Genomic DNA, 17,495 nt, shown 5'->3' with positions numbered 1-17,495 from the left:
GCAGAGCAGTGTGGGTTAAAAGAGGACTCCAGATGCCAAAGCTGCCGGTTACAAAACCAGGAGACCTTAATTCTGAAAAACTGTCAATGAAATGTTTGTTTGTTTGAATGTATCACATTTCGATTTGGTTATATGTCAAAAAGTGGTGAAAGTAACTGCCAACGGCTAATCTACAAAAGTCCAAACTAGTGTGGTTCTTACGGTCCCACTGATACTATTGTACAGCCGCGGACATGTCCTGCCTGGAAAAGTCTCTCACAGCATCCTGGGAGTCGTAGTCCACTTACAGCTTAAGGGAAAATCATTTTCATAGTGAATTTCTTGTATGGATGACATTTTCGACATCCCGTTTCTGCATAAAAATCCATACAGAGTAAAACCAACATATGGATTAGGGCAAAGCAGGCCCGTAGAAGTACTGTTATCCTAATGGTTATTCGATTATAAAGTGTCAACATATTCCACAGCAATGTGCAATGATTAGAGAGGACTGTCTGTGAGATTTTACAAACCCGCCATATGTAACACATCTGATTGAACAGATCATTTTACTGAATCAATCCCCAAATCAGTTGGAGCATTTTACCAAGTTTGTAATCTGGGCCATGAAAAAATGATTTAATGTTCAGTAGTAATCACAGGTATGATGTGTTTAACACTTTAATGTTTTTACCTTATGTATGTGAAAAAATAACAATAACATCTCTGCTGCTTTTGGTGGCTCTCCTATAATCCTCAAATACTGATCCACTTAAAGTTCTTTAGAAGGGAATGTAAGAAATTAAAAAATGATTCCACCAAGAAGTTCAAACATATTTATAGTACCAAACACTAAGAAAAACAGGTGTACTGCCAAACAAAGCCTCCTGTTGGCTACCAGTCCACATAAGGGCTATTAAATAGCCAATCAGAGCTCTTATTTGGCATCTCCAGTAACTTTTCATGCTTGTGTTGCTCCCCAACTCTTTTTTCTAATTTATTGTGGCTCATGAGTAAAAAAAGGATGGGGTCCCCTGGTTTAACTTAAAATGATCCTACTTACCCTAGCAACCATGCATTCATTTGAATAAGAGACAGGATTATGAATAGGAGAGGCCTGAATAGAAAGATGAGCAATAACAAGAAATGTGTAGCCGTACAGCACGTTTGTTTTTTTTTTATAGATGGGGCCAGTGACCCCCATTTAAAAGCTGGAAAGAGTCAGAGGAATAAAGCAAATAATTCAAAAACTATGAAAAAATAAATAGTGAAGACCAACTGGAAATTTGCTTAGAATTGGCAATTCTATTACACACTACAAGTTTACTTAAAGGTGAACCATCCCTTTAAGAATGAACAAAAATCCATAGATGCTTCATGATTAAAAAAAAAATATGTACTAACCTGCATACATCTAAATCCTCAGACACCTCATTAGAATTAACTGGTGAAGGATCCCGAACGTGGGGCACTGTGGTGACTGGTGCCTGAACTTCTGCCCCGGCACCTTCTCCTCTTATGTTTTTCTTGATGATGTTATCGTCTCTACAGAAACCTTGACACTTTAGAGAATCTTTGCAGCAATTCTCTTTTCTTCTTGTTCCTCTATTAGCAAAACTGTTTGTTTCGGCTGATAAGCCAGTAGATAATGATACACTAGAATCTTTGCATTTTAGCACCTTCATTCTTCTGCGGTAGGAAGTGGGGTTGCCAACACTGGTGGGATATTGTGAGTATGGGTTTGCTTCTTTCGGGATTTTACAGGGTAAAGAAGCCATTTCACAGGTGTTAGTATCTAAGGATCCATCGTAAGCTTGATGTGATTTTTCTCGCCTTCTTCCTTTCTTGAATACTTTCATCTTTTCATTTCTTCTCATTCTAGTTTTGGCCCAACATTGGTCATCAGATGAGGAATCTGTATCAGTTGGTCCAAACCTTTGAGCTTCCCTACCAGGTTTCAGGTTTCTTTCATATCCAGAATGCATGCAAGTTTCACAAGTTGTTTTTTTACGCCTGCGCCTTCTTTTGACCTGTTTTTTACCAGGTTCTTTAACAGCAGCTGTTACTGTCATCACGGGGGTGCTTTGTGTTAAGTCATCTTCTGTAACGTCATGCAAAGTCATAGAAGTTCTTAAACAAAAAAAACAACGGGAAAAGAAAATGGAAAGGGTACAGAGATGAACAGAGATGAAAGAAATGGTGGAGGAAAAAAAACAGACTTTTACATGAAAAAAGGGGACAATCTGAAATGTGAAAGGAACTTTAACCAAATAAGAAGCACACACACATATATATATATATATACAGTATATATATATATATATATATATATATATATATATATGTATATATATACATACAATATACAAAGACAGACAAATCTGATATTAGTACAAAATTGATCACTACGTACCTACAAATATCCTGAGTTGATGGGCATACTGATGACTGTGAATGGCTTCTTGGTGTAGTGCCTGTTGCTGTACTTCTAGCCTGAAAAGCACATTTATTTATGTTCAGATTGCTTTCACTTTTATTTCAAATATATATATATATATATATATATATATATATATATATATATATATATATATATATATATATATATATATATATATATATATATATACACACATTCCATTATGCACAATATGCTCAATGCTGAATGCAACTCTATTGCTGCGCTAGCAATTTAGGTACAAGTATGGGACCTGTTATCCAGAATACTTGGGACCTGGGGTTTTCTATATAAGGGGGTCTCCATACCTTACTTCTAGTAGAAAATAATGTAATTAAACCCAATAGGATTGTTTTGCTTCCAGTAAACATTAATTATATCTTAGTACAAGGCACTGTTTTGTTATTACAGAGCAAAAGGAAATCATTTTTAAAATTTTGATTTATTTGATCAAAATGCAGTCTATGGATCCTAATAATGGATCCTATACCTGTATACAGTATTAAAGACAACTGAAAAAAATATGAATTCAGCTTCTTTTTCTATAAACAGATGTAATTCTAAACTATCTTAAAATAATATGTCACATGAAAGAATTGGCATGTGCTAATTGGATTGTATCACAGCCTAGCAGCCGCAATGATGGAGACAGATATAATGCAAATAATCAGAGTATTTTATGGACTCCCAATAAACACTCTATCAAGCAGAAGATAGAGCTTTCACAAACCTTTGATATATTGTTTGATCGACTTGCTGAGCACCCCGGAGATTTGCCATTCTGCAAAATAAGATTAAATTACCAAAATTGGTTGGAGCAGTACACGTGACTTTCCTTTCACACATTTCTCTCAGTCTTGCTGTGGAAATTAGTTTTATTTCCAGCCAAAAAAAAGGACTATTTCAGCCAATTCCTTTAAATGCTCTAATTAGCAGATACATTGATGTATGTAGCAGGCACCATTTTAATTACAGGTTTTGGAGCTGCAGGGAAAAAAACACATAAAAAAAATCAACTTCAAAATCATTAAGGTTCAAAAGAACATTTCAGCTCTCAGCCTCTTCCCCTTTGGCTTATGTTACAGGTATTAGTTATTTTAATTATATCTTGCAAGATAAATATACCACCCTTGTGGACATCAATCCTTAAATGTTTTCCCAAGGCCTTACAGGCTGAGGATTTTAGTCAAAATCGCTTAATTACCGTCAATTTACATACACATTGTACATTATTATCCATTGTTATCAGGAAATCTCCGAATTATGGGAAGTCCGCCTCCCATAGACTCCATTTCTTTATCAAATAATTAAAAAAGTTTAAAAATGATTTCCTTTTTCTCTATAATAATAAAACAATACCTTGTACACAATTCAAACTAAGATTTCATTAATCCTTATTGGAAACAACAAACATTATATTTGGTTTATTTAATATCTAAATTATTTTTAAGTAAATGTAAGGTATGGAGATCCAAATTATGGAAAGATCTGTTATCTGGAAGACCCCAGGTTCCAACCATTGTGGATAACAAATCCAATACCTGTAACTTTATACTGTATATGCATATGGTCTGCTTTCCATAGGTAAAGAGTAAGCCTCGTCTCCTTCCTTCATGTCCTATAATAATGAACTACGTTGAGGGATTTATGTTCCCATACCTGTGTTGAGACTTCCAAAAGGGTTTTCTAGATACTCCAGGGCAATCCAAGGGAATCTTGTATTAGATAAACAAAAGGGCCATGCTATAAATGTGTTATGATTTAAGGGCATGCTAATGCATTACCTTATATTAAAGAAACCATTGATAAAATAATTTTTGCTGGTTATTAACATTAAATAATATTTCAGAATTATCCAGTCTCATCGGATTTTCACCAAACGGTTTAATCGTAAATCAGGTTTGATGCAAAAAGAAAGAAGATACAACGTATTACTGAAGTTCATATCTGTCATACAGTATATATTTTATTTTCGTTGGCCGGATGAAGACATTGAAATGCTTTTGAATAATGGGATTTCTGGAAGTCTGTAATATTTTCTATCACTGCATCAACAACTATTTCAGTAACTATAAACAGGCAATTCCAAAACTGATGGAAACCACTGAAGTAGGAAATGTTACTGGTTTGACACTTTATAAAGAAGGCTCTATATTTTGATTTATGCGTCTGTATCCCTGTGAATTTTATCTCGCTATTCGAAGGCTCAAAGAGACCTATTAATTTGCCTTTGATAACATTGAATTAACTTCCATCTGAACAATTACAATGATCAGCAATTTATGTTTTCATAGAATTAGTACAAGGTATAAATTGTTATTAAAATCTACTCCTTTTACATATGTACTGTAGTTATTTTGTCTTCATTTTAAGATGTTTTGTCCAATTCTTTGTCTTTGTACAGGCCAAGCTTTATAATTATCACCTGCTTCATTTTCACAGTCTCTGTAGCTGTTTTTTGCCTTTCCAATGTTATTATTTGAAATAGCACTAGATGTTCACACAGTTTACACTGAATATATCTCTCTGTGTGTAATCTAATGTGATAAAATTCTAATTGGAATTTAAAACAAACCCTAATTACTTGGGAACATTTTTGTTATGTTTTGGGTAGCCGAGGATGAGTAGAGTATAACAGTGCTTTATTAGCAGAGACTCATGCAGGCATTACACAACAGTAAGCTTTCACTTTTAAGCTGTCAGGAAGTATGCACAGTATAAGTCTGAGCACAATGACATCTACAGGCCATTTGTATAAACACCACAATTTCATTCAAAGAAATCACATCTTTTAATCATATTGATTGAAGCAGCAGCTTATCTGCTTGTGTATGTATGGATCCTCCCCAATGGCCTCCCTATAGGATATCTGCCAAAAAATCATACAGATATCTATTGGGCAGGATTAAAAATCCTGTAAGGGCAAGGGCTTCATTGGCTCGTTGATGTGGTCCTGTCCCCATGGTCTGCATTTACCATTGTTATAATCTGATCATTGACCTAGGGGCCAAGCGTTTGGATCATAACAATATTGCCCAGTACAAGGAAAGATCTGCTGGGATCAATTTGGAGTTGTTTGCAGCTAACCGAATATCGAGTTTTTTTTAGAGAAAAAACTTGAATTGAATTTGATTCAATGGAATGGAATGTAAGCACAATACTTATACAATACTTTCTTTCTGGTAGTACTCAGTTTTTAGGAGGTACATACTTTGAAATGAAAATATTACTTGTTTGTAGCTCTCTCGTCTAAGTAATTCATTGTATGCATTGCTATACTTGCATCTTGTTTTTTTCCATGAACTCCTGAAATGTCTAATGTGAGATGCAAAGAAACAGGAGCTTCGGGGTGTATGTTTTGGTTACAGTTAGCAGTTAGCATGAAGAAGCTTAGTACATTTTTACTCACACAGTGCTTTGTTCTTATACAACCCTGAGCTCATTTCAGGTTGTCCACTCCTCTTTGCTGTCTATTAAATCTTACAGCCAATCCAATCAATTTGTTTCCCCAAATGTGCATTAATCAAAGTCCCTGGCCATACATGCAAACTCTAATTTGAGCAAATTCATTATTATTTTAATGTGTTTTAGATAATGTACACTACTCCCCTTTGGTTTTAACATGGAATTTACAACTAGTATCCTCGTGAAATATGTTTTTCTAGTTTGACTGCAAAAGCAATTGATGGTGGATAGGGATGTAGCGAACGTCGGAAAAAAAGTTCGCGAACATATTCGCGAACTTGCGCAAAAACGCGAGCGGTTCGCGAACGGTTCGCGAACCCCATAGACTTCAATGGGAAGGCGAACTTTAACATCTAGAAAAGACATTTCTGGCCAGAAAAATGATTTTAAAGTTGTTTAAAGGGTGCAACGACCTGGACAGTGGCATGCCAGAGGGGGATCAAGGGCAAAAATGTATCTGAAAAATCTGCCTGTGTGTGCTTGGAAGAGATAGTGTAGGGGGAGAGCTGTTAGTGATTTCAGGGACAGATGATAGTAAGTTTGCTGGCTAGTAATCTGCTTGATACTGCTCTGTATTGGAGGGACAGAAGTCTGCAGGGATTTGAGGGACATTTTAGCTTAGGTAGCTTTGCTGGCTAGTAATCTACTGTTCTCTTTAAACAACTGCCATACGTTGACCTTGTAGGCATTGTTTGCCCAGTTTTTTTGGACGCAGCCACTGAAGCACAGTTGCCAGAAAAAATATGCCATATAAATGCTGAAAATAGTCATTTTTCGCCATACGTTGACCTTGTAGACATTGTTTGCCCAGTTTTTTTGGACGCAGCCACTGAAGCACAGTTGCCAGAAAAATTATGCCATATAAATGCTGAAAATATAAATTTTTTTGGTTGCAGCCACTGAAGCACAGAGGCCAGAAAAATTACGCCATATAAATGCAGAAAATATGCATTTTTTTGGTCGCAGCCACTGAAGCACAGTTGACAGAAAAATTATGCCATATAAATGCTGAAAATATAAACTTTTTTGGTTGCAGCCACTGAAGCACAGAGGCCAGAAAAATTATGCCATATAAATGCAGAAAACATGCATTTTTTTGGTCGCAGCCACTGAAGCACAGTTGACAGAAAAATTATGCCATATAAATGCTGAAAATATAAATTTTTTTGGTTGCAGCCACTGAAGCACAGAGGCCAGAAAAATTATGCCATATAAATGCAGAAAATATGCATTTTTTTGGTCGCAGCCACTGAAGCACAGAGGCCAGAAAAATTATGCCATATAAATGCAGAAAATATGCATTTTTTTGGATGCAGCCACTGAAGCACAGTTGCCAGAAAAAATATGCCATATAAATGCTGAAAATAGTCATTTTTTGCCATACGTTGACCTTGTAGACATTGTTTGCCCAGTTTTTTTGGTTGCAGCCACTGAAGCACAGAGGCCAGAAAAAATTAAACCAGTAGGGTTTGCACCCTAGTTTGTAACGGTGGCGGAGGGAGGAGGAGGACGCTAAAGGACAGCTGTGTGTGGAGTCATGAGGCTTGAAGAGAAGGACAGCTGCATAGAAGTCAGAACAAGTCTTCCGGCGTGCAGTAACCCTCCGAGATCCACCCCTCATTCATTTTAATAAAGGTCAGGTAATCGACACTTTTGTGACCTAGGCGAGTTCTCTTCTCAGTTACAATCCCTCCTGCTGCACTGAAGGTCCTTTCTGAGAGCACACTTGAGGCTGGGCAAGACAAGAGGTTCATGGCAAATTGTGACAGCTCTGGCCACAGATCAAGCCTGCGCACCCAGTAGTCCAGGGGTTCATCGCTCCTCAGAGTGTCGATATCTGCAGTTAATGCCAGGTAGTCCGCTACCTGCCGGTCGAGGCGTTCTTTGAGGGTGGATCCAGAAGGGTTGTGGCGCTGCCTTGGACAGAAAAACATTTGCATGTCTGACGTTACAGACTGGCCAAAGGGCTTTGTCCTTGCAGGTGTGCTCGTGGCAGGATTACTGGCACCTCTGCCCCTGGAATGTTGATGAGTTCCTGAAGTGACATCACCCTTAAAAGCATTGTACAACATGTTTTGCAGGCTGGTTTGTAAATGCCGCATCTTTTCGGACTTGTGGTATGTTGGTAACATTTCTGACACTTTATGCTTGTACCGAGGGTCTAGTAGCGTTGCGACCCAGTACAGGTCCTTCTCCTTAAGCCTCTTGATACGGGGGTCCTTCAACAGGCATGACAGCATGAAAGACCCCATTCTCACAAGGTTGGATGCAGAGCTATCCATCTCCGCTTCCTCATTATCAAGGACTGCATCATCCACGGTCTCCTCCCCCCAGCCACGTACAAGACCAGGGGTCCCCAAAAGGTCACCACTAGCCCCCTGGGAAGCCTGCTCCTGTTGGTCCTCCTCCTCCTCCTCCACAAAGCCACCTTCCTCCTCTGACTCCACTTCTGGCACCTCTCCCTGCGTTGCAGCAGGTGCCTGGGTTCGTTCTGGTGATTCCGACCAGAAATCGTGCGCTTCCAGCTCCTCGTCACGCTGGTCTACAGCCTCATCTGTCACTCGTCGCACGGCACGCTCCAGGAAGAAAGCGAAGGGTATTAGGTCGCTGATGGTGCCTTCGGTGCGACTGACCATATTTGTCACCTCTTCAAAAGGTCGCATGAGCCTGCAGGCATCGCGCATAAGCACCCAGTAACGGGGGAAAAAAATCCCCAGCTGTGCAGATCCAGTCCTACCACCCAGTTCAAAAAGGTACTCGTTGACGGCCCTTTGTTGTTGCAGCAGACGTTCCAACATAAGGAGCGTTGAATTCCAGCGAGTCTGGCTGTCAGAAATCAAACGCCTGACTGGCATGTTGTAGCGCTGCTGAATGTCAGCAAGGCGTGCCATGGCTGTGTAGGAACGTCTGAAATGGGCCGACACCTTTCTGGACTGGGTGAGAACGTCCTGGAATCCTGGGTACTTGGAGACAAAACGTTGGACTATTAAATTTAACACATGTGCCATGCAGGGCACATGTGTTAAATTGCCTAGTCTCAACGCTGCCAACAGATTGCTTCCATTGTCACACACCACTTTTCCGATCTGCAGTTGGTGTGGGGTCAGCCACCGATCGGCCTGTGACTGCAGAGATGACAGGAGTACAGATCCGGTATGGTTTTTGCTTTCCAGGCACGTCATCCCCAAGACAGCGTGACAACGGCGTACCTGGCACGTCGAATAGCCTAGGGGGAGCTGGGGGTGCACAGGTGTGGAGGAGGAGAAGGAGGACCCAGCAGCAGAGTAAGAAGAAGAAGAAGACGAGGTAGAGAGCGATGGAGGAGTAGAGGTGGTGGCAGAACCGCGTGCAATCCGTGGCGGTGACACCAACTCCACTGTTGTTGTTGAGCTACCCATTCCCTGCTTCCCAGCCATTACCAAGTTCACCCAGTGGGCAGTGTAGGTGACATACCTGCCCTGACCATGCTTGGAGGACCATGCGTCAGTAGTCATATGGACCTTTGGCCCAACACTAAGTGACAGAGATGCGGTAACTTGGCTCTGCACATGTTGGTACAGGTGTGGTATTCCCTTTTTAGAAAAAAAATTGCGGCTGGGTACCTTCCACTGCGGTGTCCCAATTGCTACAAATTTGCGGAAGGCCTCAGAGTCCACCAGCTGGTATGGTAAAAGCTGGCGGGCTAAGAGTGCAGACAAGCCAGCTGTCAGACGCCGGGCAAGGGGGTGACAGTCAGACATTGGCTTCTTACGCTCAAACATGGCCTTCACAGAAACTTGGCTGGTGGCAGATGACTGGGAATGGGAACAGGTGGTCAAGGTGGAAGGCGGAGTGGAGGGTGGTTCAGACGGGTCAAGGAGAGCAGAGGTAGAGCAGTAAGATGCTGGACCAGAAGGAGTGTGGCTTTTAGTTTGCCTGTTGCCTTTGAGGTGTTGCTCCCAAAGTGCTTTGTGCTTGCCGCTCATGTGCCTTCGCATAGAAGTTGTACCTATGTGGCTGTTGGGCTTACCAAGGCTCAGTTTCTGACTGCACTCATTGCAAATTACAATGCTTTTGTCAGAGGCACACACATTAAAAAAATCCCACACTGCTGACTTTTTGGAAGTGTGCGATCTGGCGGTAACAGTAGAAGTTGGCGGCATTGGCGGCAATGGCGGGTGCGTTGGCCGGCTGAACACAGGTGCCGATACATGTTGTTGCCCTACTGATCCCTGCGGGCTGTCCTCCCTGCTTCTTCTAAGTCTTATTCTCCTACTGCCTCTCTGACTCTCCGTCTCTCCATCTGAACTACCCTCCTCTTGCTCTCTTCTACTAGGCACCCACAAAACATCAATCTCCTCATCATCATTCTCCTCAGATGCATCAATTTCTTCTGACACATCACAGAAGGAAGCAGCAGCGGGGACCTCCTCCTCATCACTCATTATGTCCATCTCTATCGTGTTCTCTGCCAGAATTAAATCTGGTGTAAGGTCCTCATCTCCTTCATCTTCTTCTGGCAATAATGGTTGCGCATTACTCAGTTCAAGAAACTCATGGGAAAATAACTCCTCTGACCCCAGTGAAGAAGGGGCACCGGTGGTGGAGGAAGTGTTACGTGGGGTGGCCATAGCAGTGGAGGATGAGGAGGATGTTGTGGTAAAGTTAGAAACGGTAGAGGATGGGTGTGCTGTGTAAGCCAGTCAACTACCTCTTCAGCATTTTGGGAGTTCAGGGTCATTGGCTTTTTAAAACTGGGCAATTTGCTAGGGCCACAGGATTGCATAGCAGCACGGCCCCTAGCACGGCCTCTGCGTGGCGGCCTGCCTTTGCCTGGCATTATTTTTAAAAAAACAACAACAACAACAAAAACTCAGTTGGTTTTTCTGGAAACGATAATACACACAGCTAGATGGCGGGTTGAAGAAAACACTGTGCAAATAATGCCTACAAAGTCAACGTATACACTACTACAGCGGTGGATACGGATTACGTAAAATATATGAATGCTGCTTGAAAAAAAGTAACTCAAGTGGTTTTTCTAGAGACGATAATATTATCAATATTTAGACAAAATGTGAACAAGGTCACACAGCTCGATGGCGGGTTGAAGAAAACAGTGTGCAAATAATGCCTACAAGGCCAACGTATACACTACTACAGCGGTGGATACGGATTACGTAAAATATATGAATGCTGCTTGAAAAAAGTGACTCCGGTGTTTTTTCTGGAGACGGTAATATTATGGATATTTAGACAGAATGGGAACAAGGTCACACAGCTCGATGGCGGGTTGAAGAAAACAGTGTGCAAATAATGCCTACAAGGTCAACGTATACACTACTACAGCGGTGGATACGGATTACGTAAAATATATGAATGCTGCTTGAAAAAAAGTAACTCAAGTGGTTTTTCTAGAGACGATAATATTATCAATATTTAGACAAAATGTGAACAAGCTCACACAGCTCGATGGCGGGTTGAAGAAAACACTGTGCAAATAATGCCTACAAGGCCAACGTATACACTACTACAGCGGTGGATACGGATTACGTAAAATATATGAATGCTGCTTGAAAAAAGTGACTCCGGTGTTTTTTCTGGAGACGGTAATATTATGGATATTTAGACAGAATGTGAACAAGGTCACACAGCTCGATGGCGGGTTGAAGAAAACAGTGTGCAAATAATGCCTACAAGGCCAACGTATTCACTACTACAGCGGTGGATACGGATTACGTAAAATATATGAATGCTGCTTGAAAAAAGTGACTCCGGTGTTTTTTCTGGAGACGGTAATATTATGGATATTTAGACAGAATGGAACAAGGTCACACAGCTCGATGGCGGGTTGAAGAAAACAGTGTGCAAATAATGCCTACAAGGCCAACGTATACACTACTACAGCGGTGGATACGGATTACGTAAAATATATGAATGCTGCTTGAAAAAAGTGACTCCGGTGTTTTTTCTGGAGACGGTAATATTATGGATATTTAGACAGAATGGGAACAAGGTCACACAGCTCGATGGCGGGTTGAAGAAAACAGTGTGCAAATAATGCCTACAAGGCCAACGTATACACTACTACAGCGGTGGATACGGATTACGTAAAATATATGAATGCTGCTTGAAAAAAGTGACTCCGGTGTTTTTTCTGGAGACGGTAATATTATGGATATTTAGACAGAATGGGAACAAGGTCACACAGCTCGATGGCGGGTTGAAGAAAACAGTGTGCAAATAATGCCTACAAGGCCAACGTATTCACTACTACAGCGGTGGATACGGATTACGTAAAATATATGAATGCTGCTTGAAAAAAGTGACTCCGGTGTTTTTTCTGGAGACGGTAATATTATGGATATTTAGACAGAATGGGAACAAGGTCACACAGCTCGATGGCGGGTTGAAGAAAACAGTGTGCAAATAATGCCTACAAGGCCAACGTATTCACTACTACAGCGGTGGATACGGATTACGTAAAATATATGAATGCTGCTTGAAAAAAGTGACTCCGGTGTTTTTTCTGGAGACGGTAATATTATGGATATTTAGACAGAATGGGAACAAGGTCACACAGCTCGATGGCGGGTTGAAGAAAACAGTGTGCAAATAATGCCTACAAGGCCAACGTATACACTACTACAGCGGTGGATACGGATTACGTAAAATATATGAATGCTGCTTGAAAAAAGTGACTCCGGTGTTTTTTTCTGGAGACGGTAATATTATGGATATTTAGACAGAATGTGAACAAGGTCACACAGCTCGATGGCGGGTTGAAGAAAACAGTGTGCAAATAATGCCTACAAGGCCAACGTATACACTACTACAGCGGTGGATACGGATTACGTAAAATATATGAATGCTGCTTGAAAAAAGTGACTCCGGTGTTTTTTCTGGAGACGGTAATATTATGGATATTTAGACAGAATGGGAACAAGGTCACACAGCTCGATGGCGGGTTGAAGAAAACAGTGTGCAAATAATGCCTACAAGGCCAACGTATTCACTACTACAGCGGTGGATACGGATTACGTAAAATATATGAATGCTGCTTGAAAAAAGTGACTCCGGTGTTTTTTCTGGAGACGGTAATATTATGGATATTTAGACAGAATGGGAACAAGGTCACACAGCTCGATGGCGGGTTGAAGAAAACAGTGTGCAAATAATGCCTACAAGGCCAACGTATACACTACTACAGCGGTGGATACGGATTACGTAAAATATATGAATGCTGCTTGAAAAAAGTGACTCCGGTGTTTTTTCTGGAGACGGTAATATTATGGATATTTAGACAGAATGTGAACAAGGTCACACAGCTCGATGGCGGGTTGAAGAAAACAGTGTGCAAATAATGCCTACAAGGCCAACGTATACACTACTACAGCGGTGGATACGGATTACGTAAAATATATGAATGCTGCTTGAAAAAAGTGACTCCGGTGTTTTTTCTGGAGACGGTAATATTATGGATATTTAGACAGAATGGGAACAAGGTCACACAGCTCGATGGCGGGTTGAAGAAAACAGTGTGCAAATAATGCCTACAAGGCCAACGTATACACTACTACAGCGGTGGATACGGATTACGTAAAATATATTATGGCTGCTTGAAAAGTGACTCCGGTGTTTTTTCTGGAGACGGTAAATTATGGATATTTAGACAGAATGTGCACAAGGTCACACAGCTCGATGGCGGGTTGAAGAAAACCAGTGTGCAAATAATGCCTACAGGGCAAATAATGCCTAAAAGGTCAACTTATACACTACTCACTACAGGTAGTAAAATAAAAAAAAGTAAAATAAAAAAAAAATGAATATTAAAAAAAAAAAATTAAAGTTGGTGCTGCTGAACTACTAGGAGCAGCAGATTAGCACACCAGTCCCACTCCCCAACACTGCTAGACTAATAGCACTGGGCTCTTATAGTAGTAGTAGTAGTAGTAGTAGTAAAACAACAAAAAAATAAATAAAAGCAGTCCTTACAAGGACTACTGTTATTGCAGCAGTCAGCAGATGAGATCAGAAGCAGGACAGCTGCCCACTGCAGCTACATACAGAGCACTGCAGTAGAAGGTAGATTACTAGCCAGCAAAGCTACCTAAGCTTAAATGTCCCTCAAACCCCTGCAGACTTCTGTCCCTCCAATAACAGAGCAGTATCAAAACGATTACTAGCCAGCAAACTTTCAACTGTCCCTGAAATCACTAACAGGCAGCAGCTCTCTCCCTACACATATCTCTCAGCACACACAGGCAGAGTGAAAAAACGCTGCAGGGCTTCGGTTTTTATAGGGAAGGGGAGTGGTCCAGGGGAGAGCTTCCTGATTGGCTGCCATGTACCTGCTGGTCTGGGGTGAGAGGGCAAAAAAAAGCGCCAACAATGGCGAACCCAAAATGGCGAACGTCGCGCGACGTTCGCGAACTTCCGGCGAGCGCGAACACCCGATGTTCGCGCGAACAAGTTCGCCGGCGAACAGTTCGCGACATCTCTAATGGTGGAGCACAACCAGCAATAATATTGTAATAAGTTCAATGGTGTAACATAATTGTACCCTCTTTTGTGTTATCCGGTATTTATATTTAGCTTAAATAAATAGCCAGTTTGATTGGTTCAATAAATATTTATCCATATTGATGTTAAGACTAGTTCAGACAGTTGAATCCCAAAGAAGACTAAGGGCAAAATTATACATGCTTTAAAATCTTTTTTAAGTGGATTCCACCACCTCCAGTACCACAAGTTCTCACTACTGAATCATGTCTCATCAGAGGAGAACTGAGCGCATGGAGTTTTGCCCAAGCTGCCTACAGAAGCACTAATAGTAGATCATTGAGCAAGAAATCAAATTGGCCAATTGTGGGTATACACATTTGGATATGTAAATATATATGCTAATTGGCAGTTTGGTAGATGTTAAAATGATACATTTTCTATACCTTTAAATCATTGCACTAAATTCCTAGTATACCGCTCATTATGTTATTGCTCAGTAACTGGAATGATGTCATACTAAATGATGTACCCGGCGTTGTCCTGGAAATTTGAAGCTATGTCTATAAAATAATAAAATCCCTTTTTTTAAAGCCTTGCAAAACATTTACCTGCTGAATACTTTTCTGATACTATCCATTGGCAAAGTCAGATGCCAGACATGATTTTGGAGTAAATGGATAGCAAATTGGAACACCCAAAGTGAATGTTTCTCCATTGCTAAAATGCTATGTTTTAATTATGCAGCCTGGTAAATCACATAAGCAATTGTGTTATTTTGGGGTAGAACAAAGGCAGATTAAAGCTCAGCACCAGATACCCCAGGTACATTTTTTTTGTCATAAAAATGGCATTGTCCGATTGCTGCGTGATTTTTGAGTGAGTTAAACAGGTGACAGATTGAAGTTTAGCACATTTGAAAAACACTAGGCACATTACATTTGGTCTTACCCTATTAAATCCCAAAATCTGATTGGTCAGAAATAACAGTGGGCCTTTGTGGGAGGGGAACCAAAAGTTTTGTGAACAAAAAAATAATAGCTTTTCCAAAAAGAGAGGAAAGTTCCTGAAATGTGTTGTTGCATTCCATATTCAGCGAATGAGTGTGTTAACATAAAATAACACAATGAGAGGGGGCCATTGCACACAGGTGCCTGATGTTTTTGTAAAGTAATACTATTACTTTTGTTACTATTGTTATATATAATAAATGTGTATTGAAATGATATTTATATTACATAATACATCTTGTATATATTACATATTACACAATACCTGTTTTATATTATATATTACAAAATACATGTTATATAACTATGCCCATTTAAATAAACTGCATTTCCATGGTGTTTTTGCACAAAAACGTGACAATGCAACAAATTTGACAATCCAAGAAATTTCTTGGATTACCATAATTTAAAGTGTAATACAGACACCTAAATCTGCAGCCATAAGAAGCTAAGAACTGCGATCTGAATCAGAATAACCTCTTTTGACAAACTTGACAATGACGTGCTTTGTGTCATGTTTTTGTCTTTGCGCAATGAAAATATTCTATTTAGGTCAGGTGATTTCCATAACTTGGATCAAGCAAGTCCTTGTATTAGCAGTATTAATCTAGAACAATCCATGACAATCACCTTGGGAGTAGCAAAGCTCAGTCTTATAGGGTTAAATAAGGCAGACCTTTCTTTTTAGAATAAAGCTCTAAAGTGGATTGGCATTCACCAGGGATTAATGATAGCCATAAAGCTATTAACTGTTATCAAATATATTAAAATCCTCAAAACTGCAGCACAGGGTACAATACAGATGCAATGAACATAACAGTACATATAGAATATTTACTGCAGGTACATTTCACACCATTTTCAGTAAGGCATTAAATTGAGAAGCCAAAGCTGGTTTAGGTTTAGCACCTAAAACTAAGAGGATAAACAGCTACAGGATTTTCTTTACTACAAAATATAAAAAAAATATTTTGAACATCATGGTGCAAATGTTTTTTTACAAATAATATAAATGAGTTGCCATTTAAATCAAAATGAAGTATGCTGTCTAATTAGTATAAGAGAGTGTTAACCTCACATTTTTTAGAAGCTATAAGCATCTAATTACCTTGGATGGCTCATTATTAATTGTTTAGTTTTCTCAAAGGAAAGCTAGTAAATGTAGAGAAGTGCAGCCTGTGTTAGACCTCACTAGATTGAAGAGGGGTGGGAGGAGGCAATTAGGCATCCTCTCCTCTCACTCCCTCCATACTTGTCCCTATTCGCCCTACCATGCGTCATTCTGAGGAGCAAAGCAAGAGTGTCAGGATGCTCAGTGCAGAGGCAGGTGTGGAGGGGGTGCAACAATGCTTTGAAATTGAGTATGATGGGGTGCACTCTTGCACCCCCTGGTCTCTTAAATTACTTCTTACGTTTTGGGCTTTTGTTCCAGCCCAAGGCAACCAAAGCAGTAGAAGATCTGTGCCTCAGAAGATGCCCCAGTAGCTTTATTTTTTCTTTTCAGGTTAATCATCCCATCTTGGATTTTGCTCTGGGCTCCTGTCAATAACCTGGGCATAGGGACCAACTCACAATATTATATTGTATATATATAGGATGGATGGTTGAACTTGCAACTCTCTCTCTACTATGATTTGTCAGAAATTCAAATCTGCATATCAAAAAAACATTAGCAGTGGTGCTGTTCCTTATGTGGACACTTGGCCACATCCCTATATGAATAATAGGGATGCACCGAATCCAGGATTCTGTTCGGGATTCGGGCAGGATTCGGCCTTTTTCAGCAGGATTCTGATTCGGCCGAATCCTTCTCCCTGGCTGAACCGAATCCGAATCCTAATTTACATATGCAAATTAGTGGTGGGGAGGGAAATCACGTGACTTTTTGTCCCAAAACAAGGATGTAAAAAAAATATCCCCTTCCCACCCCTAATTTGCATATGCAAATTAGGGTTCGGATTCGGTTCGGTATTCGGCCGAATCTTTCACAAAGGATTCGGGGGTTCGGCCAAATCCAAAATAGTGGACTCGGTGCTTCCCTAATGAATAAAGGAGATATACACAAGAAGTTGCACAAAAGAGCTTACCCTATTTTTAACTAA

At 40.3% G+C, this 17,495-nt stretch overlaps 1 protein-coding gene across 4 annotated transcripts in view; it reads right to left on the bottom strand.

Annotated features, from left to right (window-relative positions):
- LOC121402798 (E3 ubiquitin-protein ligase MARCHF1-like) overlaps positions 1-17,495 on the bottom strand; it is an 84,841-nt gene that overhangs the window by 53,841 nt on the left and 13,505 nt on the right. For 3 of the 4 annotated variants that reach the window (XM_041589273.1, XM_041589274.1, XM_041589276.1), the window contains 2 exons: positions 3,168-3,218; positions 2,393-2,472 (listed from right to left, as the gene is read on the bottom strand). In XM_041589273.1, the coding sequence (XP_041445207.1) occupies positions 2,393-2,472; positions 3,168-3,218 (131 nt within the window). The remainder of the gene's footprint in view (positions 1-2,392; positions 2,473-3,167; positions 3,219-17,495) is intronic. The other variant, XM_041589277.1, reaches the window with a different exon arrangement.

The sequence above is a fragment of the Xenopus laevis genome, chromosome 1L (genome assembly GCF_017654675.1).
Source record: "Xenopus laevis strain J_2021 chromosome 1L, Xenopus_laevis_v10.1, whole genome shotgun sequence".
NCBI classification, from domain to species: domain Eukaryota; kingdom Metazoa; phylum Chordata; class Amphibia; order Anura; family Pipidae; genus Xenopus; species Xenopus laevis.
This window is presented reverse-complemented; position numbering and strand designations above follow the sequence as displayed.